The sequence below is a fragment of the Aplidium turbinatum genome, chromosome 9, assembly GCF_918807975.1.
Source record: "Aplidium turbinatum chromosome 9, kaAplTurb1.1, whole genome shotgun sequence".
NCBI classification, from domain to species: Eukaryota; Metazoa; Chordata; class Ascidiacea; order Aplousobranchia; family Polyclinidae; genus Aplidium; species Aplidium turbinatum.
In genome coordinates this window covers 1,236,270-1,262,051 of record NC_137480.1, presented here as the reverse complement: position 1 = coordinate 1,262,051, position 25,782 = coordinate 1,236,270, and the positions used below count along the sequence as shown (strand labels likewise).

At 40.7% G+C, this 25,782-nt stretch overlaps 1 protein-coding gene across 2 annotated transcripts in view; it reads right to left on the bottom strand.

Annotated features, from left to right (window-relative positions):
* LOC145777539 (uncharacterized) overlaps positions 1-25,782 on the bottom strand; it is a 138,493-nt gene that overhangs the window by 92,288 nt on the left and 20,423 nt on the right. For both annotated transcript variants that reach the window (XM_082588941.1, XM_082588942.1), the window contains exon 4: positions 8,515-8,634. In XM_082588941.1, coding sequence (XP_082445067.1) covers positions 8,515-8,634 — 120 coding nt within the window. The remainder of the gene's footprint in view (positions 1-8,514; positions 8,635-25,782) is intronic.

Sequence of the window (25,782 nt, the reverse complement as noted above, 5' to 3'; positions counted from 1 at the left end):
GGGTCGTTGCAAAATCCAATTTGACGGAAGTCGATGAGGTTATGGAAATTATCGGCGATCAAAAGTAGGCCTATCTGCTCGATATCGTGTTGGTTATCGAAAGAAGTCTGCCTCCATAAAGCATTCGATTCCGTAATCCAGGAAAACAGGGTCATGCACGATGGCTTACTCTCGTTTTAAGGATATGCCGACTTTATATCTCGGAGCCATAACCAACAGAGGTGCTGATAGAAATAACGACGTATGCTACATCGTTAAAGGTTACGCTCCGATGTGGTTTACTACCAAGCGAAACAAGAAGATTCACTTTGCTGCTCGGTCCTTCCATCGGTCGATTAAGCTGACTCGCTATCTGACAGGCCAATCAATAAAAGTCGTCGACAGTTGCCTACAAGCAAAGGCCTTAGCTGCTCATCCGGAAAATGTAGTGTTGGCTCTTCTGCATGACGAGTCTAAGCCAATGCGTAAGCTTGCAGTTCATCGGATCCAGAAAGCAAGAAACGAGTACACTGGTAGGATACGTCGCTTCGAAATTCCTAAACTAAACTTTGGGTACACAGATTTGACAACAAACTTGTTGCTCCTGTGGAGCGAGCGGAAACTCACTGAGCCGCCAATCTACGCGATTTCAGCATCCAACAGCTCACAGAGCTTTTCGTCGAGACCGATGTTCCTATATCGATTGACAGTGTCCCGTGCTGCACACAAGCAGTTGAGCGCGCAACCAAACTCGTCACCGAAGTAAGCGATGAAGTCATCGGCCATGACTGCAGATATGAGCTTATTCTGACGCGAACTGCTGCTCGCTCACAGCGTTCACGTTTTGAGTCAAAGAAAGATTACGTTCTGTGATTGTTTTTGACTGTTTTCGTCGTTTTGTGTATTTTCTATCTTTCTAATTATTTAACTTTAAAAAAAAAAAAAATGATTTTTATTTTATTTGGGTAATATTGACTTTTTTGTGCGCTGTTTTCCCGCGGCCCGATCTAAAAAAATTTCAGATTATTTGTTTGTGACCTAAGCCTCCTATCTGAGCCGAGTTGCTAAGTAATTTGACAAAAAAAGTGCATTGACGGCTCTCCCTAATGAGTAGTCCTGGTCTAGTAACTTCGAGAAGGAACGATAATGTTATATCATAAGAACTCATTGTTCTGGTCAAGTCTTATTACAGGTAAACATGTTTGTGACGTCACAACAACCCACACCTGGCAAGTCAAGCAAAAAAATATTCCAGGCTTGCACGTACACATAAGCTTCCAGAAATACGTCACATAATAAAGATTTCGCAATCAAAGGTCACTACAGGACAATAACCGATAATAACATATCGTATAAAAATTTTACAATTACAACAATACGCTCGGTCAAGACATAATGTAGCCTGTCGTGAGGCTTCGCATATTGATTGTGACAGGCACAAAAAGGGGTCCGCCAAGAAAAAAAGATTGAAAAGCACTGATTTAACTCACTAGCTGCATTGTTGCAGCCAGGACAAAACAAGGCAATTCTATTTATTACCAGAAGGGTTATACAAGAGTAACATGCTAAAGAAACATATGTCCTGAGGAATCATTGCTGCGGTAACAGAACTATGCCACACAGAAAGTTTCAATCATAGAGAGCCAGAGAAGAAAGTCATTAGTTAGTATATGTTACTGTAGCTTGAGAGAGCACGACTTCAAGCTAAACTGAGTGTTCTCAGCCAGTTGAATCTGTTTCTAGTGCAGGGGTTCTTAACCTGGGGTCCATGAACCCCTACTAAGGGGTCCACGAGGCGTTTTCAAGAGGTCCGCAAAAGTTTCCGAATTTGCAACATGATTAATAAATGTTAATCGCAGCTGCTCGCTGTACTAGCGAGTGCTCAGCCTTGTGCTGATAGCCGGGAAGAACGCCCCTCTCTTCACATGTCCTCTGACCTGGCGCCTGCTGGTTTTGTTGGCTCTTTCTTTGTTTCCACAAAGATAAGAGTTAAACTGACTGGTAAAGCGGTGGTCGAATATCATTGTGGCAGAAGGCCCCCGCGACCTAAGCTGGTGGACTTACCCCTCCGGGTGCATCGTCACCCCTAAATCACGCCGCTCCCCGCCGCCGCGGGGTGTGGCAGGCCGGTTTTCTAAAGTCTTCGACCTGGCTATGTTTGTTTGTGCTCTCTCGCCGTGTCAATTATTTGTACCCGTGCGCTGTTGATGCAAATAAAACAGTTTAACACTATAGTGGTGCGATACTGACGAGCCCAGCCTCATGGGCGAAACACGGTGTCTATCGCTGTCAATTCTTGCTACAAATCGGCTGCCGAGAAACATATCGTTGATTGGATAGTCTGAATGGCTAGCGTGGAAGCTACACCGTTATGGTTAGCGAATCGCAGCTGCTCGCTGTACTAGCGAGTGCTCAGCCTTGTGCTGATAGCCGGGAAGAACGCCCCTCTCTTCACATGATTAATAAATTATGACATTAAAAAATTAGTTGGGCTTTATTTGTGTATTTACAATGATTTTCAAACTGTACCACGCAACGTTGTGGTGCGTCGTTTGAAATTTTAAAAGGCGTCGCAATAAGGTTCGGCTTCATAACTAAAACAATTTCATACAAAGACTAAAATCTTTTAATAAGGCTGTGCAGTGTGCATGTTCAACTTCTTTTGAGACAGCAGGTTGTTGATCAATGCTTAATTTAGAAATTAAACGTTAGTCTGTAGCCTATTAGCACTCATGGTTTTTCCATGGCTGTGATTACAACGCAGTATTGGTTACAAATGAAAAAAGAGAGAAATTCATTGTAAAGGTCGCAAAAACTCTGTTCATTTGCGACAAAATTTGCAGAAAAGCATTAAATCAGCATATAGAATACAGAGGTTTGATCTTGTGTGCCAACATATAGCAAATAACATAGCTTCGTCAAAATGTTATCAATTGTCATAAGTGCGTCGCGAGTTCAGCAGATTCTTCTAAGCGCGTTGTTTCAAAACTTATGAAAAAGGAGACGAGATATGCTATAAATTTTTAGTGGTCCGCGACCACTTCGATGGCACCAAAAGGGGTCCGCCAAGACAAAAAGGTTAAAAACCACTGTTCTAGTGTAATAATTGTTGTGAATAAAGAAACCGTTTCCAGTGAGAATAGAACAATACGCTTGTGAGTTTACAAGTCTACGTAACGAATACGGTAAACACTCTCAACGGTAACGATACTGCAAAATTAGTGGCGCATCTTTTTTCTCCGGCCGATTTTCAACCAGCACTGGTCACTTGCAATTACATGGTCAGCCAAATATTTTTCAAGAAAGGATTCAACAACATTTGTCAATAATAATTAGAGAAGACAAGAACAAAATCAGAAAGCATGCAGAATTGCTAATTACAAAAACAATAAAACATATCTAGTGACTCTGCAATTGGACAACACCAGCTTCTTCTTCTTTCGCATGAGAAGTTGGTTTGTTGGACTACATTTCATTGGGGTCAAACGTCCAGGCATTCTTCGAGCAGCCATTTGATTGTACAGTCCTCCAGCGTTGACAGGCCAACTGCGGCCCCTTTGTGCATCAAGGATCCGAAGCATCCAACATCCGTGCGGAGGCAGTTCAGCCGTACCAAGGCAGGTCGTCAGAGCTCCTTTCCTGGTGACATGGGTCCAGCGTCGGGGACAAAGGTGTGAAGTCTGGAGGTGTTGTGTGACTGTGTCCACTCCTCTTGTCAGGTATTGGCGATCCAGGATGAGGCACTGGTGTTTTGCTGCAGCAAGGATTGTGCTTGAGCAACAAAGGGGCTTCTCGATTTGAGGCGTTTGTTTATTACCAATCTGGTGATGTAGCTGTGGAGCGCATGATGTCGCTCCAGTGACTGGCGAGCCAGGGAGATTGTGGCAGCTCTGCGGCGAAGCTCAACAGGGGCGATGCCCGAAAGAACTGGTAAAAACTCAGTAGGTGTAGGTTTCAAGCATCTCGATACAATACGCAAGGCGTCATTAACGGGTTTGTCGAGCAAGTGAGTATGAGTACTACGACACTATAAAGTTGCGCAGTATGCCGCGGTGGAATGGATAAGAGCCAGGGTTGTGGGGCGCAGAGTTGGTGCTGTCGCACCCCAGCTCGTACCTGCCAGTCGACGAATAAGGGCAACGCGTGATGTTACTTTCTTGCGAAGTGATTCCAAGTGGTGTCGGTACGTGAGAGTCCTGTCCAAACTGACACCGAGATAGACTGGTGTGGGGTTAAAGGGCAGAATGTTTCCATCGATGTTGATGGTCAGCTCACGGTTTGTTTCCTTGTTGTTTAGATGAAAAGCGGTCGATACCGTTTTAGATTTACTGAGCTTGAGTCTCCACTTGTGGAGGTAGTCTGACATCTTAGCAGCCATATGTAGAGTTAGAGTCCTTTTCAGTGGAGACCATGCCGAAGCGTTATGCACCATAGCCAGGTCGTCGGCATAGGCATACAGCTTAGATGTTGTTGGTGGAAGGTCATAGATGTAAACATTAAAAAGGAGTGGAGCCAGGATGGATCCTTGGGAAACACCGTTCTTGAGGCGTCTTGGCCTGCTTCTTCGTCCGCGTCCGGTGGTGAGGGTGAAACTGCGGTTGTAGACAAGCTCCATAATCATTCTGACCATGTGCCGATCGGAAGAAGGTGAAGAAGTTTGCAGGAGAGGCCGCGGTGCCATATTGTGTCATATGCTGCTGTGAGATCAATGAACACGGCACCAGCCTTTTTCTTTTCCTCAAAACAATCCTCTATGTCTTTGCTCAAGCGAGTGACCTGTTCTGCAGTTGATTGACCACGCCGAAAACCTGCTTGCTCTGGTGGTAAGAGCGGGTCGATGATTGGATCGACTCGGGTGTGGATGAGCCGTTCGACGATTTTATAAGGGATGCATAGGAGTGAGATGGGACGGTAGCTTCTAGCGTCATCCAGGGGCTTGTTGGGCTTTGGTATGGCTATAACGTCAGCTCATCTCCAAGTTTTGGGTATTTCTAGGTGGTGCAGGCAGGAAGAGAGGAAAGCGTGCAGCCAAGATTTCAGTGCTTTGCCGGCGTATAAGAGGATGAACTCTGGGCATATATGGTCTGGGCCCGGTGCTTTACCTGGCTTTAAGAGGTTTAGATCATGCTGGAATTCTTCGCGGGTGAAGCCTCGGGATATATTTTGCTCGGGTGGTGTTGGAATCTTCCACAGTTCAGACACTTCCTTAGCCACTTGGCGAGCCGTACTTTTATCTCCTAAGGCAGTGGTTCTTAAACAGGGGTTCGATTGAACCCCTGGGGTTCGACTAAGCTGTTTTAGAGGTTCAGCGCAAACGTCCTCTGAAACATTAACACACGCCCCACTGATTGTGTAGAAAGTTCATACTTGGATGGCATTATCGAGCTTCAAGAAAGCGAGGTGCAGAAAAAGAAACTTCAACACAACAAATCTTCAAACGTTTTGGTACCAACAAATGGAAAGTTATCCTCTTATCACAAAAGTTGCCCTTGAAGTTCTCATTCCATTCATAACCACTTATTTTTATGCGAACATGCGTTTTCTATTCTGGTGGTTGTTAGAGCAAAAAAACTAAACCGACTTGCATGCGAAAATGACATGAAGATTGCTGTTTCCGAGACAAAATCTCGAATCTCACTATTGGTCTCAGAAAAACAACAGAAATCTCATTAACAGTAATGTATTACTATTAAATGTGGTAGATTTTTATTTTTGTGACTCAGCGAAAATTTGGAGTTCAACGAAAGCTTGCAGATTAGCGTAAGGGTTCGGCAGGTTAGTAAAGGTTAAGAACCACTGTCCTAAGGGGTATACCCCATTATTCACAAGTTGTGAAGCAATGGAGTTGTCTGTAATGGGGCGTTCTCCAAGCGGTTGGCTGGACCTGCAGTTACCCTGTTAATCGTGGACCATGCTTTACGGCTTGAGTAGATGAAGTCAATGTTTTGGACCGTCTCTTCCCATCGTTCTCGTATGTTGTTATCAAGCTTTGTGATCAGTTTATTGGCCGCTAAGTCTGATGCGTTGCCAGTGGAGGCTTGTGTGGTGAGGAAGAGTGTTTCACATTCTTTATCCCAGCACGGTATGTAGAGTTTTCTGCAGCCACGAGGAATGCACTTTTTTGCAGCGTAGATGGTTAGGTCGCAGAAGTCCTGGTAGGCTTTGTACGCATTAGTAGCGTCTGGGGGTGAAGCTCCTTAGCGAACTGCTTGGTAATTGTGCCGTAGCGCTTCCAGTCAGCCTTGAGAAAGTTCCATCGCTTCACCGGCTTGCTCGTTATTGGTGGTACATGACGAGTGGAAGTTATAAGAGATGGTCGGTGTTGTGACCGTAGGAACTTTACTAGTACTTGTCTGTCAGGGAGTTGGCAATTATTATTGGTTCTTGCAATTGCTGAATATGGGTTGGTACCAGTGTTCCATTGCCCTAAAAGGAAAGTTGGTGAGCCTTTGGGATCTTCAAGGCGGATCAGGTCGTTGTTAGCAGCCCATGTTGCTAAGCATTCTCCATCCGCACTGATGTTTTTGTACCCCCTGTCAGTATGATGACAGTTGAAATCTCCAGCATAGATGAAAGGGGCCGAGAACACAGGTAGTGATGTAACAGACATTTGCGAGGGAGGGGGTTTATAGATGTTAATGATGTTGTGTCCCTCTGCATTGATGCAGTGCCACTCTATCTCGGAATTCTCCGGAGAGGAATCTGATATTTTCCAAGACAGGTTTCTTCTGACAAAAAATGCGAGACCATGTTTCCTGCTAAGAGTGTATCCGGCTAGAGAAAAGTTGTTGATTGCTAGCTTTCCCACTGTTGTGCAGTGGGTTTCCTGGAGGAGGACAATGGTTGCATTGTACTCGTGAGCCAGCCGCTCGACAATGTCAAGCTTGCTGGTCGTGAACCCTTCGACGTTCAGCTGGAGCAGCGTGGTCCAACTTCTTTTCATCGCGGGCCAAAAACTTCTTTTTTTATCTTGCGAGCCAGTGTTTTTAAATAGCGATTCATAGGCTTATTGCTGGCAAATTATGCATAGCCTATGGCATATAGTTACTACTCTTTAAAATCTCTACAGCTTGTTTCACCCTAAAAGGGGGATCATCTTTAACTTTATCAACTTTAGATTTTAATTTTAGACAATAGCGTTGGTATCCACAAGAATCGTAGTTGTGGCCATGCGAACGTAAGCGTAAAGAGCCTCGTTTCCAAGTTGATTTCGATTCTTAGTTTTAATATTGTTCATTGCCGAAAACGTACATTCGCAAATGTGTGTACTTCCAAACATCGAGGAGCCTACAGGTCAGAACAGCATCTTTTAAAAGGGGAAACTTCTCCTTTGACACTAAATTCCAAAAGCTTGCAGGATTTTCCATTTTCAGCAAAAACGGATCGTTCTGAAGTTCACATAATTGGAGTTGAAGCTCTGGGGGCTGTGTACTAACTCTCACGCCCATGGGAAAACATTTTAAACAAAGTGGTATTGTTATGCATCACAATTAGGACCATTCACAAAGTTTTTTTTGTCAACTACAATAACAAAGAAACAAAAATTGAAGTGATATTGCTAGATTAAAGCAAAGCTGACTATCAGTTTGCGGGTCAAAAAAACTGAGCTCGCGGGCCAAATTTGGCCCGCGGGCCTGCAGTTGGACCACGCTGAGCTGAAGGATTCAGAAAGACCCCTGCCGAATCCTCCTCTCTCCGGTCTTTGTCACAGCTGGAACGACCGTATGCCCTGAAAAGGGCTGTTTTCGCTGTGAAACGACGTATGAGTGTAGTCTTTTTTTCTGTCTTGTTGATGAGCTTCGTTTCGCCTTTGCATTTGTAATTAAACTCGGCTACTCACAGGAGGGACCACGTGAATGTGCTCATCATCCCATCATATTTTATTTATTTATTATTGTTATTTGTCACCAGCGTGACAATAACAATAATAAATAAATAAAATAACTTAGGTGTTTCTGGTGACTACGAAGTTACCACCTGATGTTAATGATGATGCCCAGTTTTTATCACCGATGTTTCGTCAGTCAGCACGACTGACTTTATCAAGTGGGCTGAAACAGGTAAACACAACCTGTTCACCTGTTCAGCCACAAATGGCACAAAACAGAAACATACTGAATACTGAAAAGTTTGGGTGTTCATCAGGACAATTATCGTTTCTAGCACTAGTTGCTACGTTCATCTGATGAATTTGAAAGTAAAATTAACAACAAACAAGATGGTTCAAATGAACGTAGCAACTAGTGCTAGAAACGACAGAAACATACTGACGAAATGAATGAATGACATCTTTGAAATATCCTACTTTACTTTCACATGCTTACGTTTACAACAACATAAAGCAAACCGCCTACCAAACTTGCATAGATGCTGGACATTTTTTTGTTTAAGTTTTGTAGTTGAGCTAGTTTCATGAGCTTAAATATTCAGAATTTCAAGCAGGCATTTAAACAAAATTCTACAGATCAAGAAACAGAAGAAAGCATCATTACATAGCTGCGCCAGTGGTTGAACAGAGTGCCGGCATTGACGCACCTGTAGCATTCCGCTTCTTCAATTTCCCTCTCTTCCACATTGGTGACTCCGATATCATCCCATGTCAACTCGAATGTGAACTTGGTCATCCATTCGATGAGGTCACGCATGTCTGATACTCTGAAAGCCGAACAAAATGGAGCACATTACAGGAACCATTGAACTCCTATCGGCTGCTACTGTGCTCGTGACTGTGGTTCATGCCTGTCATAGAACCGAGGGATAAATTTTTATTGAAAAGTGCTCAGAACTAAACTAATACGTCAACAATCATGATAGGACTACGACAAGGCTATATAAGTATTTTACAAATTTGTAAGCTAAAATGATTTGACGATTCAGTGGCAGACAAACGTTTAAAGCTTTACATATTGTCAAAGTCTGAACTAACGTGCATTTCAAAACTTAAACTCTTGATGTGATATGTGTGCTCTAATTTTAGAAATTTCACATTTCATTCACTCATTCACTCATCATCGTCATCATTTTATTTCGTCATTAACGCGTCCAGAACGAAAAAAAAGTACCAGCTTCAATAATCGATATTCCCAGGGCCGTGTTAACCGCCCCGTGACCCCCTTGGCCGGGGAGGTCCACAACTGTTTGGGGCCCAAGTGGGGCCGCCCCACTCATTTTGGTATTTTTAATGTGTTTTGCGATTAAAAAAGCTCCTGCAAAAGTTCGATAATAAATGGCTTACATCATGCAAGGCTTCCTGCTTCCAAATTTACTGCTTCCCAAACCCCGACTGAGGGCTCACCTCCGTCAAGAGGGTAAGGGTCCACGCATATTTAGTTCGTGCAGCGTTGTAACTTTGGCTTGTAACTTTACATGCACCGTTAACATTTAATAAGTACTTTTTTTTCAATTTTTTGCAAATTTTCTCGCTCGCTTTGCTCGCTCAACCTCATTTATTTCACATAACCAGTAAACTTTGGAAGGTTTTGTGTCACAGAAAAAACTAACAAATCATGCAAAATTCCAAAGTAAACACTGCTCACTCAAATAGCCTAATTAATTAATTATTATATAATATTCATAAATTTCAGTGTTAATGAAGACAGGCTATGCAGTGAAATGTTCCTTGAAAGCATGGGCTCCGTTAGAGGGGGGGCCGGGGGGGTGATTACCCCCCCACCAATCGGAGTGGGGGGTAACTAATGCAAAATTACCCCCCCCCCCCCCCCCACTAATGTAGAGATAAAAATTTCATGTTTAATATATTTTTTACTTTTGTGTTTTATTTTTATGTTTTTATTTTTTTTGCACAACTTTTGAGGTTTTTACTTGGAAACTCCGACTCGCAAGACAATGCCAAGTCATCTATGGCCAAACTATGAATCCTGTCAAAAATATACGCATCGCAATGCGCTGTGCGTGACGTCATAGTTTCTCACTGCTACAAACTGTTTAATTTCGCTTTTACCACTCACGAACGAAACCCACTGCAGTTGCATTGTTTCAATGTCTTTATACTTTTGGTTGTTGTAAAAGTTAATGCATTTTAGCTTTTATTTTTTTTGTGAATTGAATGTAGGCTAGGCCTAGACCAGGGGTGCACAACCTTTTTGCTATTGCCGGCCACATGCAGATTAATTCTACAAAGCACGGCCGCTAGTGAGTTTTAAATGATTTTTTTTAATTTGCGTTATTAAAGAGAAGAATTTATTCGTTAATATCTACTAAACTTATCATAATTATACCTAATAACGCCATAACACTTTTTGAAATGAATTTATTCCGTCTGCGACATTGCAACAAGTGACTCCCTTGATTTTGCATACGAGCAGATAAAATTGCTAAGTTGAGAACTTCTCGAGATACAGTCTTAGTTGAGACTCCAGGTTTCCGTCCAACAATCGCGTTCGGTAGGCTACTCGTTTTTCAGGTAGGCTACTTCATTTGTGAAAAGGCAGACTCGCACACGTAGCCTAAGGGCTTCCGAAAAGAACAAGAGTTTCTCTTGCCACTTCTCGCAACATTGGATAATCAAGTGCACTTTTCCACATTTTCGACACATATTTTCCTCGACTTGCCTAATTTTGCGTAATTGTGTGACATATGACGACGAAAATGCTGCTTTGCATTATCTCCTTTAACAGTTTTAACTACTTGACTGCATATTAGACACATCATAGTATGCGCTGCCGTCTCGATCATGAAATAATCCAACTCCCATTTGGAACTGAATACCCTTTTCTCCTTTGCTAGTGTTCTTTTTCTTTTTAAGGACATAATGCAATATAGGCTAATGTTACAATGAAATTGGGTCGAGGAAAAAGTTTTGTCTCTAAACGATTTTAACAATACAGTCTAGCCTACAAAAACTTACGATGAAAATGTTTTTCAAGCTCTAAAATTTGAAGGTATTCAGTGGTTCTAGATATCCTTGTAGCCTATAATATTTAAAATACATTTCATTTTTTTAATGAAATAATTTTTTCATTTCAACAATAGGACACAGTCGCCAACACATGCTTATGAAATTAGGCTACGTGTTAACGGCCGCATAATTATTCATCGACGCCGCATGCGGCCATACGGCCGCAGGTTAAACACCGTTGGCCTAGACCCTAGATGCCGAAACTTTTTTTTCACTGTGGATGTTATGGCACAGGTTATGGTGTTGTATTCATGCAATTGTAAATTAAGTTATAGAAAGCTTGGACCTTAACGCTTTTGATCTTTTAAATCTAACCATTTAGCGTCTGAAGCGCAAAGTTTGGAAGACTTGAGCCAAGGAAGAATACAGAGAGGAATTTTTGCGTAGGCCTACGTCCCCTCTTCCAGTCAAATTTGTCTAAAAACCTCAAAAAATGTGGCAAATATTAAAGAGCTTTTGCTCGCGATTTTAGATTCGTTGAAATAATTTTTCGACCTTAAATCGTGCTGAAAGGCAAAAATTTTGCGCCTTTGGCGCGAAATATGCCGCCTAAGACGCTGTATAAGAAACTGAAGCTTTCAGTAATGCGAAGGAGGGTCTGGGAAGCGACCTCCCAGAAGTATATGTGATGCGATAATCCAATAAGCCCCCTGTCGATGTCAAAACATCGTTCCCGTTCTGCTTAAATTACCCCCCCACTCTCAGGAAGTGTCCGGAGCCCCTGCTTGAAAGTATTACTGGTGAAGCAAAGGTGGGGACACCTCAGATAGATTTTCGAAGTTCTAACCTGCTGAAAAACTACGCCACAACAGGATATACAAATTTTGAAGAAATACGTCATTGAAATCTTTCTGTGTTCGTAAATAATTTTTTTTTTTAAATAATAAGGTGACTTAAATTTAAACCAAATCTACCAAATCTAATTTTAGTTTCTTGAATTTTGCATACCTAGAAACCTATGGTCACATATAAAGTGTGCATCTTGATAACATTAAAAAATCCTTCCGCCAAAATGCCTAATAAATGAACAAAACAAGAATATATTTGTCAACAATTTTCGGGGGGCAAGCCCCTCACACCCCTTATCCAACTTCCCTTTTTGGGACATTACAGTAAGTTTTGCAAATTATCTATTTATCTTATAAATTTTGCTTTACAGTATTAAAAGTCTGGTTCTTCCCAAAATTCTTTCCAGATCCGCTACTGCACTGTCGGCTTATTTACTACAGTATTTGTAAAATCTTGAGCAATCAGAGCAATCACTAAGCATAGAGCAGCGTTTCTTAACCGGGGGTGCTGGAATAGACTGTAGGGGGTGCTAAATGCATGCAGTATAATATCAAATAATGCCATCTTACTTTTCTGCATTTTTTTCGTCTTTCTGCCTGTATAAGCAGTTGTCATATCAATGATTGCTGTTTCGAATTAGCCTGATACGTGGTTTGCTGTTATTGTAATCATCTCCCAGTCAAGTACGGTACGCAACTTGGTCCTGAGTAGTTTATGCGAACTTACTTGGTGGGTGCGTACCTGCAGTTTTGCATTCACCTGTCCTACAGAACCTCACCATGCGTGTTTACCCGCGTGGCTACCGCATGCGTGGATTGCGGACATTGAAACACATAAATTTTATTTCATTAGGACCCTTGTAATCCTGAAGAGCAGTTTCGAAGAATAAACAAAATGATGAACTTGCACATCGCTTTCCTTCGCCAAAGGTTAATGGCGGCGCCAAAATTTTGACATGCTTTTTGATCGCTGGCGGTATATTTTGTAGTGAGGTTTCTTGTCGTCTAACAAACTGTGCTGTTGTTTTAAGAGAGTTGATTCACTTACGTATGGTCATAATTGAATTTCTGTTGGTGAATGAAAATCAAATACCAAATGCTGAATCAACTTTGTTAAAACAACAGCACAGTTTGTTAGACAACAAGAGGCTTCATTGCAAAATATATCGCCAGCAATCTGCAAGTATGTCAAAATTTCGGCCTCTACTAAACTTTTGTCCGGCACTGTAGTAGTCGTATGTTAATGATAGTTAGGGGGTGCTAGACTGTTCAGGCCTATTTACAGGGGTGCTAAAGTCAGAAAAGGTTAAGAAACGCTGGCATAGAGGATCATTATTGGATTTCGGAGGAAGGGACAAGATGGTGCTCATACGGCCCTAGATATGGCAACAGGTAGATGAATGGGAAAAAGTGGAAAAACTTTGAAAGATTTAAGACATGACCGAATAGTTGTTCATGTAGTACGAGTATAGGCCTAGTATAGGCTTATGTCTGCAGCCAGTATCGCCAATTTTTAGTTATATTGCGATCAAAAGAAGCTCAGCTCTTTGCAAGTACAATGTAGCTACTGTAGGCTACAAATTAAACCAAAAGTAGAGCAAATTATGCTTTATCAGTAATGAAAAAGTAGGGATGTTAAAAAAAATTGGCCTATCGACGTAAAATGTGTTGTTTTGGTTTAGTTGAAAGTAATTTATTTACAAAGACCAGGCAACTGTCTGCTTTCATTTCGGCCCGAAAGAATTCTTGTGGGGAATCTCTAAAACACGTTTCCCATCAAAGTAGCCTAATAGTTTTACGATTAGTGGCTTATGTTTATTGTACTTTCACATCTTACAGCTGCATAACATTATCTAATAATAATGATGTTAATTTTTATTTATTGTCGCTCTACAACAGCCAAGGTCTTTTAGTGACAGGGCTCATTTTTAAGTTTGTACCACAGGGGTTCTTAAACTGGGGTCCATGGACCTCCAAGGGGTACGCGGATTAGTTTTAGGGGTCCATGAAGGCCCAATGAAAATCTTAGTGTATAATTTCAAAAATGGAATAAATTTTTCAAAAGAAAAGAGATTAAGCTCAAACAACGCTGATGATTTCTAGTTTGGCGTTTCCAGATAGGCCTAATTGTTATTGTATTGCACTGTTTTTGTTACGTACGTTTATTACGTCACTTTCCACATTGTTGTTTTTGCCGCTATTTGAACACGGCAAAATTTTATCAGTTGCAGCTAAGTTAGACGTCAGCTAGGCTAGGTTAAGATTGTGAAATGTTTATGCATATCTTCTTTTGGTAAAGAAAGCCATGACTGCTATAATTCCTTTTGCGACTACATACTGTATTTATATGAGTCAGGATTTTCATCCTTGGTAACTATCAAAACAAAGAGTCGAAACCGATTGCAGGCAAAGGATGGCAGGCCCTATCAAAAGACGAAGTCACAATTTCATGTTCTTGTTGAAGACAAACAGCAGCATCCTTCACATTAATGAAGTTAAATCAAAGATATTGAAAAACAATCTGCATTCGATATTTCTTAAATTTAATAAAACATAAATTTTGTTACCTCAAAGCAAATATAGTAACTATTCTCTAAACCCTCGGCAATTGTAAAGCATGGGGTACCGTTAAGCATTGAGCACCGTTAACTACCTCACTGAGTATTCAACACGACCGCTAGTTGGTGCCTTGTTTTTGAATACGCTATTGCATCTCATCGCGTGCAGAGCGGGGACTAAGACGAAAGATCGCGACGTAGTAGGTGTTACGGTCAATTTTTAAATCAAACGTCACATAAAACCGTTTAGGTCTACTGAATCTTGGCGTCTGACGTAATGGACTATTGCTAGAAATTAGCAAAGATTGCATCACTGGTCACACCTGTTGAAACATTACATCATCGTTAAATCTTGAATTACGAGATATGGTGTAAGCCAAAGCCAGCAGGTGCTGGAATAGCTTCATAATGCTTATCATTATTACGTCACACAAAATGGTTACGTGCGTTTGGAAGATTGCAATCTATTCTCGTCATTTGAAAATTGTTGCATGAAAAGTTGGTCGCATATTTAACTCTTTTGCTTAGTGCTTACCAGCTGGACAAAATTTCCGTCTTTATCTCAGTAATTTGTATTGTAGTGACAAGTTTTTAGTGGCGTACGGTGTTGCGTCCCAATTTCGACAGCCCTGAGGCTAATTTTACAGAAATACAATTCTTGAATAAACGTTTTCAGAAAAATATTTCTTTCGATCATTACATACAGACGAACGGATCCGGAAACTTTATGTTACAATTTTCCCACGAAGAGATTATGGTTTACCACTGTGACCAGTAGGCTACGCTTAATAGCTCAAAAGACAACTGATCAATAGCAGTTGAAAACACTACAAAATCAAGCCATCTTTGGAGACTTAAACCTTTCATTGTAAACCACACAAGTCTTAAGACCTACATAATATATGCTTAAATTTTTTTATCTCATACCAGACAGTGCTGTTTGCTCGTAAGTTCAAGGTCTCAGAATGGTGTTGAACACGTGATAATTCTTCTGAAACCATTTCAAAACCTTGGAACGTCTCATTCACGACGCTCCGATTAATTATATCAACCCGCTTCTTTCAAAGGAACAATCTGGGTGTTATATAGTCTCGGCTGGGCGTTGTCGTAAACGACCAACTTGTTTATAAAACACGGCATATTATACAAGCTTTTTAGTGTCTATAGCAGTGTATCTCAACCTATTTTGACCACTTTAGTCTTCAAAAAATGATTAAAAATCTGAGAACCATCTGAATCACTACATGTTTTAAAAAAATATGTTTTCTCTAACCCTATTCGGACTAAGCTATTTTTGTGAGGTAATGGCCTGACGTGTGGACTTATTCTATCCACACTTTCATTTGCTAATAACTTTTGATATAAAAACGTTACGAGGTTGCTTTTTTCGCAAAGTTAAAGTAAAACTATTGACAAACTGGTTAAAATTTTAAGTGGACACACATACTCTACCAGTTATTTGCTATTGCTTTTTTGCTAAAAGTAGTCAATTTTTTTTTAATTTTTCTGATGTCTCCGTCATAATCTCCTGAAATCGTTAATATCTTCGTAAAAGGCACACGGTCCAGTCATGCATGTAATCCGAAATAGTCAGTAGTCATGTAGGTCACGCAGTAAATCTTGGAAGGCACAAAACAATACAAATGTTTGCTAACTTGCTTGTACAAGATGATAAAGTTTTTCAGATGACCTGGCAATTTTAGGAGTAGGGTGTCAAAAACTGCTGATAACTAAAAAACTATACCACATAAAAATGTCATTTTATTACTAAAACAAAGATGAATAATTTTTAGGAAAAGTCATAAAACTTCAGCTAATTTGAGCCAGTAACTTTTATGTAATCGATGAAAGTTTTAGGTATGGACGGAACCCGTCCACCCGTTAGTCCGAATAGGGCTAAATCACTGCAATTCTTATTATGTGACATGAACTATATATGCACAAGGTATATTGAAATCTACTGGTATACTCAATAATATTGTCAAGGAAGATGACGACAGCCTCTACGTGGCCTTCCCTACAAGTAACTTTGACCAGAGCTAACAAGCACCACAAGTGAAACCAATGTCTTCACCACGTCACACGACAACCGTGCCTACTTTAGCGCCTAGCCAGCCAATTTTAGGGCTTGCTCTAACGGTGATCTCGGCCAATATCGAAGGATTTTCTTCAGCAAAATCAGCCATCCTTGCTGAACTCTGCAAGCAACATCAATGCGATCAATCTCGTTCGATGATAGTAATAACACCGAACGCCTGACTCAGGGATTCATAGTATAGGGATCGCCAACTCGGCTGGAAATCCGACAATCGGAGTGTAAAAGTGTTGCCAGATATTTTTTATATTTTTAGAAAAAATGTTATTTTGGCATTTTTAAAGATTAGTTGTCGCCCAAAGCTTGTCCGTTTAAAACTAACCTGACGTTTAAAGTTGCACAAGATTGAGTTAAAGTAGTTTGTAGTTGTGTTACTGTGCAATAAGAATGTGCTGAATTTATGTGCAAAACTTAAATAAAACTTGCAGGTTTAAAAAAAATTATACTAACCAGTTAAGAACAAAAAAAATTGAGAAACTTAAAAATACACCTCAGGAATAAAGAGCTTCATGTTTTAAGTGTTGAAGCCGGTAATTATTTTTCAAGTAATATGTTTTATGTACAAGAGAGGTTAAATTTGCCAAAAATATGATAGTTTGATTTTTGAAGAATAAAATTACTTTAGATTAGTTTTAAAATATTTATTTACGGGCAAGTTTTGGGCAACTACTACTTTACAAAATGCCAAAATAATATTTTTTTCTAAAAATATAAACTCTATCTGGCAACACTTTTACACTCCGATTGTCGGATTTCCAGCCGAGTTAACGATCCCTATAGTATGAATCCCTGGCCTGACCTTCCACCTCGAAGGAAGAGACGTAACATCTGTCTATAGAGCAGGAGTTAAATGGCTTTAATTACATTTTCATTAGGAATTTCAACGATGACTTTTTTAGATGTATTTTTGGACGTAGAATCCAAAAACTGAGTGCTTACAAGCCAAAACTGAACAGTTTTGAGATATTTGCAGTTTTTAGGCTAGCAAGAGAATGACGTCATTGCTTAGGAGCTCAGGAGAAATTCGCTGTCGTTCGATAGCGGCTGCATTTGAATACATGGCTCAAAACCAAAGTTGCTAGTTTCGCTGTTTTCGCTCGGAATTCGGGTAGTTTTGTTTCCTGGTCGCGGCAAAATTTTAGCTGCGATGGGTTGTGGTCTGGTTGTTTTGTTTCAATTCGAACCAACTTTCATAGAATAAATATTATTGTTACTTCACAATTTCAGTTTTGATGACTTCACTTTGCACAATTTTTCTAAAGTTGGGTTACGTTTGTGCTTGTTTCATTACGTTTTCTCCAGAAAGAATAATTGGAGAAAAAGGTTTAGCAACTGCGATTGCTTGAGACAATTGTGATGAGAATAAAGATACGCTTTCAGGCAGTGGCACCCTCCATGATACACAAGGAATATGCTTCCAAAATATGACAAGAGAGTTAGATGGATCAAAGGAACAAGGCCCATCACAGAGTGATAGTAGCAATTCTGGTTTGTCTTGGATTAGAAAAAGGAGTCTTGAAATCCCTCACATTGAGCTGGAGCCTGTAACAAAAAAGCCAAAGATAGTTTCTACCAATTTCAAAACTTTCGATATGCCTTCTCCTAAAAATCTACAGAATGTGACAAAAAGAGATGTGATTTGGTCAATCGCCTTTGCTGGCTGTAAAGACACGCCTATGTGGTCAGGATGGAATGCTCAACTTACAAAAAATCCCCTGTCACGCCAGACAGTTGCATACATGCCAAATATAGGGAAACCACCTACAAAACATGATGTAGTTCTTGATACTATGAAAAAAAGCTTAAAAGTAGCAGACGAATGCAAGGAACATTACATGAAAGTTACGTAGCCTATAACCTCGGCATTGGAAAGCCTGCTGCCCAAATCCAGAATATTCTGGCTCTCAGATTTGATATTCATCCACTATGGACCGTTCCACATCATGTTCAGGTACTTTGGTTGCTTGGGCTACCTGATAGAGGATTCTGGAGGTCCATACATCCTTACTTATCAGGAAAGCGTTACAACAGGTGTAAGCGATTGCATGTTTTACTTGCCACTGCATTCAGGAAAAAACATGTAGAGTCGTTCTTAGAGCAGATGAAGGACAATGTGAATAGACATGCTATCATCACAGCAATGCTTCGAAACAGTATACATATTGAAGATGTAGAGAAATCAGATGCCTTTAAAGGTCTTATGAATGATTATGAGAAGTTCTGTGACGACACACGGAACCGGAACCATGGCGGTACAGCCCAGTTCTGGTTTCTTTACATCAATCTTGTACAGCGATTTTTATTTATGAACAGAGCTGTAAAGACGAATGATATTGAGCTCTTCACTTATGCTCTGAAAACAATAATCCCTGAGTTTTTTGCATGCAACAAGCCCAACTATTCCAGACACATGCTACTGTACTTCCTGAAACGGTTGAACATGGACTATACGGTACACACACCCTGGCATACGTGATCAGCTGAAGAAAGGAGCCTTCTTTGTGAGGTTGTCTGGACATTCCTTCTCCAGATTACCTGTTGATCAAGCAGTGGAGATGACTGTGAATGTGGATGCTGCATCCAGGATGACTGGTATAAGTGTGTTCACCCAGAGTTTTCCTGCCCAACGAAGATGGAATGTCACGAGGTATGTAAGGAGTCAAGTGATAATTTTTATGCGATGGAGAAGGCTGGTATGAAACATTATGAAACTGTTTACCAGGAATCAAAACCCTACAGAATAAAAATAGACCATGCTGATTTCATGAAGATTGGTGAAACTATCGAATCGACCATGAATCCATTTTAACATGTTGCACTTGATCAAGCTATCGTCTGGAAAACTAGCTCCAGATGAGATCAGAAATGGTCTCTTGAACACAATTAGCAAAGGTTCTGAATGGCAACAGGAGTTCCTTGATGAAATAAGAGAAGATCCAGCTCGAATTGAAAAGCCCATCAAGAGAAGGAAAGTTAGAAACTTCGCTAGCAATGCAGCAAAGGTTTTCATAACCACAAAAGATAAGAAAGTGGTAGAGCTGAAATGTTCCAGATACATGTTTGGCAGACTCCTTTACTTGTCCTGCCAAAAAAGCTTGACTTAAGAAAAGTCCTCTCTCACCCACTGTCAGTAGTTCCCCTTAGTCTATGCAATGTAGATGGAAGTATGACCACAACCAACAAGTCCAAATTGGCTAATCATCTTGAGTCACTTGCCACGGCAGCTAATGAAACATTGAATACGGGAAGCGATGTGAGTATTTTTGATGGCATGTTCTTGATCAGAATGATTACGAACCTTCCTTCTACTTATGGTGGAATTGCCAAAGCTAGGTATTCCACTGTCCCTAGCCAAATCTCTCTTAACTATGATTTATAAAGCTACTAGCGAAGAAGTGCATTTTGTATGTGACGATTATACTCAGAACACAATCAAAGATTCGGCTGATTAAATTCGGGGGGGCACCGACACTGTCATCAGCAATACTGGTCCTAGCCAAAAAGACCTAAAATTTTTTCAAAGTGCCTATCCTCATCACAGTTCAAAGATTCTTTCCTTGCTTTCTTGTTTTATGAGTGGCAGTCAAATCCTATGCTGAAGTAATCGGGAACAAGAAAGTAATTGTGGCAACGGGAAAAAAGTGCTATAAATTTAATGTGCAAAGTAACAATCTTGTAATAAGACAGGACTGCTGTTTATATGACTGCGAACACAATGAAGCGGACACAAGGATGGTGCATCACATCTTTTAGCTCTACAAAAGTAGTAGGCTAACAATCCTCTGCGAGTAAATATGCGTTGTAATGACACAGATGTAATGATCATTCTCTTGCATTAATGCAGCGATGTGGACCTGCAAACAGAAGTTTTATTAGAAATGGGTCATGCTTACAACAATACTCGACGTATTGTTAACATCAGAAGCATGATGGAGGAGCTCAGTGAAATTAATGGCTTCTTCTGTACAGCTTTGCCAGGATACCACGCCATCACAGGGTGTGATTACAATTCCTGTTTCTTTGGCAAAGGGAAAACTAGACCACTCTTAATTGCAACCCTATCTTGATACGAGCTGTTTTCGTACGCGGAAAGCACGTCACAGGCTATCTCAGCCCCGTGCTAATTAATCGCTAATAGAGAGAGCTATAAAAATCACAGAACCAAAATATTTTACAAGGTAATAGCCATGTGTATTGTACGTATAGAAATTAAATTTTTACCCAACAAATTTATTGAAATATAGTGTTTGAGATGAAAAAACGTCAGAAAGTCGATTTTTATTCTAATTTCCTGAAAATAGCTTCAAAATTGAAAATTTTGAATTATAACTAAATTAAACAAAAAATTACTTTTGCTCATTAATATAAGTCATTTTTGAACGTTTCTACACTTCAAAGTCATTGCACTACCATTTATATTGCACTAACATTAACATATATATAACTACCATTGAACGAAAATGTCTAGCCACCTAAGATGAAATGCTTATTGTGAAGGGCAGGAAGGTAGAAAAATGACCAGTTTAGGTGTAGAAAATTTGCAAGTAATAAAAACTAAAAGTCAAGAAATTTCACATTTCTAGTATATTTCCTTCCGTGAAATATTTCACTAATAGAGTAGGGCGTCCTCATAAAACCCCGTGTCGTATTAAGATAGGGTTAAAGTACCCTCAATTCCTTTTAGTACTGGCAGATTTAGGCAGTTCCATCACAGTTAGCTCTGCCACGGAAGCTGCTCTCGAAGAGTTTGTATGTGCAACATGCGGAAAAGGCAACTTCGTGACGTCAATGAAGCCCGCAGAGTTATATTTGAAACGAAGTTTACGCCAATACATAGTGAGCAGCCTCTGCAAAAAGTAAAAGGTTTGGAACCTACAGCAATACCTCCTTGCAGGGCAGCGTTTATCCAGCACATTAAGCGAGCAAATTTTATTGCAAGGATGTGGAAACTTGCAAATGAATTCAAGTCTGTGACAGAGTCACCCTTAGACCATGGGTGGAAAGAAGATAATAGCGGCAAGATAGTGCCAAATTGGTTTGAAGGCTCTCAGCTGCCAGATTCTCCGGAAGTAGACCAATATAACAATTGAATAAAAAAATAACAGTTAACCTCTCAAGTACATGTAGCTCCACACAGAGTGAAATTTACATGCCTTTTGACTCTTTTTTATTTCTTTAAAAGTATTATTGACTCAAAAAGAATGTCTAAAAAGACATTACGAAAAGTAACTACGGACAAAGGCCAGTGTTTCGATCTTCAGATCTCTTCAGCGTAGTAAAGTGAAAGTAGAAAGTTGTCTTGAAGCGTTGGTTGAGATGATGATTTGAAACTTGAGTGATTGTTGTGAGACAATGAGACTGGATTTAAGTTTTAACTTTGGACCTCAGCAAAACGTAGTTTTACAGCCTATTAGAAGGTATGATTTTTTTAAGGAGAATTTGTGCTAAGAAATGGCAGGAACTTGTTAAAAATAAAAACTAGAAAAAAAGACAAGAATTTGCAACTGAGCTAGGACAAAACAATCATCTGAGATGGATCTAAAATACAAGAAATTAGATTCTAGCGGCACATATAAGTATTAAAATTCAAAGAAAATGAAGGGGTGTACCAGCAAACATCTATAGGATTGGCCCATGATACAAGAGAAGGATCCCCAGAGGATACAAACTGATATGAATGAATCAACAAGTGAATAAAAAAATAACATGTAAATTTCACCCTGTGTGGAGCTACATGTACTTGAGAGGTTAACTGTTATTTTTTTATTCACTTGTTGATTCATTCTCAATCATTCTCATTCTCAATTCTCAATCTCTCAATCTGAAAACGCAATATGAAAAGAAAATTGGCAAGATTGATCAAGACGGAAAGAAGATTCCTTGGAATGAGATCCTCTTGAAAAACAAGGGAATCAAACTCCTCCTTCCACCTTACCTATCCTCCATGTCCTTTCGGATTGCACATGGAGGATACAAATGGGGAGACTTTAATAGATCAATACATTCCGACAGAATAACAAATTGCAAATTCTGCAGAAAACCAGAAGACAATGTTGCTCACGTCCTCACCAAATGCTCTTTTGCGCTAAGAATATGGGAGCGCCTGAAACAACAATATCTTGGCCTAACCAAAGAAGACATGGAGATAACAAAAGACATGATCCTCTACAACCAAATCCCTGACGGACAGAAGAACAACCCGATTCTTTTGACCATGATGAATGTCGCCAAGCACACCATCATCCAAAAGAAGATATCTCTGGACATAGGCGACACATATATACAGGACACAAAACGGTCCACCATTCAAGCCCTGTGGGTCATCATGACAAAAACGAAAGACATAACACAAAAGCATAACATTCCTTTGTCATCTGACATTTCTACTCCTTCCAAACCTCCTCCTACGGTCAGAAGAAAGAAAAACCAGTCGAGATCCACTCTTCAACCGCCCTCTCAGTCGTCCTTGGTGGTAGGGATGACTGATTACAGCGGTGGATCTCACTAGCACAGTACGGTCGTAGATCATCTTTGAAGAAGCTTAGACAGCCAAGGGCATAACAACCCACCTTTAACCCGTCCCTCTCACTCATCTACAACGGCCTGATGCCGGAAGAGTGATTGCAGCGGGAGATCTTTAACCGTCCCTCTCCGTTGTCCCACTCGCTCTGGGATGACAGGATTGCAGCGGCCCATTCCAAGACGACTCTGGGGTCAGCGAAAGCTACCCTCTCTCTGGCCGCTCCTCTCTGGCATTTCCGCCAAATGAGGTGTCAGACTGCAGTGGCCCGTCTTCCACAAGCAGGTGCCCTTCTTCAAGCGGGCAACAAGAAGATACACACACATAAACAATTACAAATAAAATTAAAATTAACTCTCTACCAAAACGCGCTAGTTCTTGAGCTTGACCCGCCATCTCCTAGACTGCTCCAAGATCAGCAAGAGGAAAGTTGAGACAGGCAGATCAGCTTGAGGCAGCCACTAACCAAACATTTACATCCACAGATTACCATCTACCGCGGTGGGTCCCTTCGGTCGTAGTGAGTCCCTCGCCTCCCTGGTAGGTATCTTCCATGTAAGTATGGTGTGCCTGCTGAGTGTTTGGGTGTGTGGACGGCTCCCGGAGCGGACGCACTAATGATGAGACAGGAAACAAATCCATTCCATATGGACAATTTGTAAACCTGCAAGATGTAGTGGTATCCATCTTGAACTCTGAGCGTTGCGCGAAAAAAAAAAAAACAAAAAAAAAAAAATACATCTAAAAAGTTCTTACTTAAATTTCCTAATGAAAATGTAATTAAACTGGTATAACTCCTGGACTACTGTAAGTCCCCAAATGAATCCTTCATATCAAACGATCTGATGGTGCAAAATGGCGGCACGCCTGGCTTGTTTATTGGTGATTTCAACAGCCACAGCTCGAGCTGGGGCTATAGAAACACCACTAAGGATGGAGATTGGAGAAGCTGTTGAAAAATGGGCTGACGATAATAACTTGCACCTCATACATGACCCCAAGTTGCCCCCTTCCTTTAACAGCGGAAGATGGAAACGAGGCTCAAACCCGGACCTCATCTTTGCAAGTGACTTCATCACTATGGGCTGTGTGAAGCACATATTTAATCCAATCCCACATACTCAACATCGCCCAATCCGCCTTCGAATCAAGGCAGTTGCCACTACACAGGATGTTCTATATCAACGACGATACAACTTTCGAAAAGCTAACTGGAAGGGATATTCTTCAGATCTGGACTTCCACATCGCCAATTTACATACGTCATCAGATAAATACCCTGACTTTATAGAAGTTGTAAGAAGAGCGTCAAGAAAAAACATTCCTAGAGGCTGTAGGACACGTTACATCCCTGGTCTGAACTCAGACTCAGCAGACCTCTATGAAGACTATAAAGAAAAGTTTCGATCAGATCCTTTCTTTCACTCTATAGTTGAAGCAGGAGAAAACGTGATGGCAGCTATCGCCAGCGAAAACAGGAGCATGTGGCAAGATATGATCGAATCCACAGATCTGTTTCACAGCAGTCCGAAAGCCTGGAAAACAATCAAATTGCTGTCGGCCGACTACAGTACACTAAACCAGACTACCATTTATACACTGTATCTGCCAATCAAATTGCCCATCAACTTCTTCTAAATGACAAAAGCAAAAATAGCATGAAAAAGCAGTCTAAACCCCGGCTAATAAGACCTCAAAATGAACGCAACCCTCGTCTAACATCTCCTTTCTCAATTGAAGAACTGAAGAAGGGCATTGAATTTCTGAAAAAAGGTAAATCTGCTGGATTAGATGGAATTCGAACTGAACAAATTAAACGTTTCGGTTCAATCGCTCTGAGATGGCTGCTACAGCTTTACAATAACAAACCGATTGCATGATAGTAAACCGATTGCAACCTCTCATAGAAGACCAACTCATTAATGAACAAACACATTTCCGACCTGGTAAATCCTACACAGAACAACTCTTGAATCTAACACAGAACATAGAGAATGGGTTTGAAGAGGGCTCAGTCACTGGAGCTGTCTTTGTAGATCTATCGGCAGCGTATGACACTGTCAACCATCGTCTCCTTATATCAAAGATCCTCAATATCACCAAAAGTTTCGATTCACCAAGCTGATACAATCATTGCTAGCAATCGCCGTTTCTATGTTTATTTTTGTGGCAAAAATAGCAGATGGTGACAGCAGAAAAATGGTCTACCACAAGGGAGTGTTTTAGCCCCCATCTTGTACAACATTTATATTAACGACCAACCAATTCATTCTGGTACAAGAAGCTTCATATACGCTGACGATTTGTGTATAACAACGCAACACAAACACTTCACTTCCACGGAGAGAGTATACTCAGCGATGCTCTGGATGGGCTGACAACACACTACACGGACAACCACCTGCGTGCCAACCCCAATAAAACCCAAGTCTGCGCATTCCACCTTAGATCCCGGGATGCATCACGCCAACTAAACATTTCCTGGAATGGAACCAAACTGGCACACTGTATCAATCCCACATACCTCGGTGTCAAACTAGAAAGGTCCTTCACATACAAATCCCATATCGAAAAAGTAAGAGCTAAGGTGGCGTCTAGAAATAATATTTTACAGAAACTAGAAAACTCTGATTGGGGTGCCCTCCCTGATACAATACGGTCAACTGCTTTAGCCTTATGCTATTCAGTTGCAGAATATGCTTGCCCAGTGTGGGAATGCTCAGCACATGCCAAGAAAATTGACCCCATATAAAACCAAAGCTGCCGTTTGGTTAGAGGTTGTCTCAAACCAACCAACCAACATCACGTCGCTGCACATTTTGTCTGGAATTGCTTGCCCCAACATCGGAAGAAGCGTGACCAGCAAAAAGGAAGGATCTTGCCAGGACATGGATTTGAGACACCCACTGTATGGCCAAACTCCA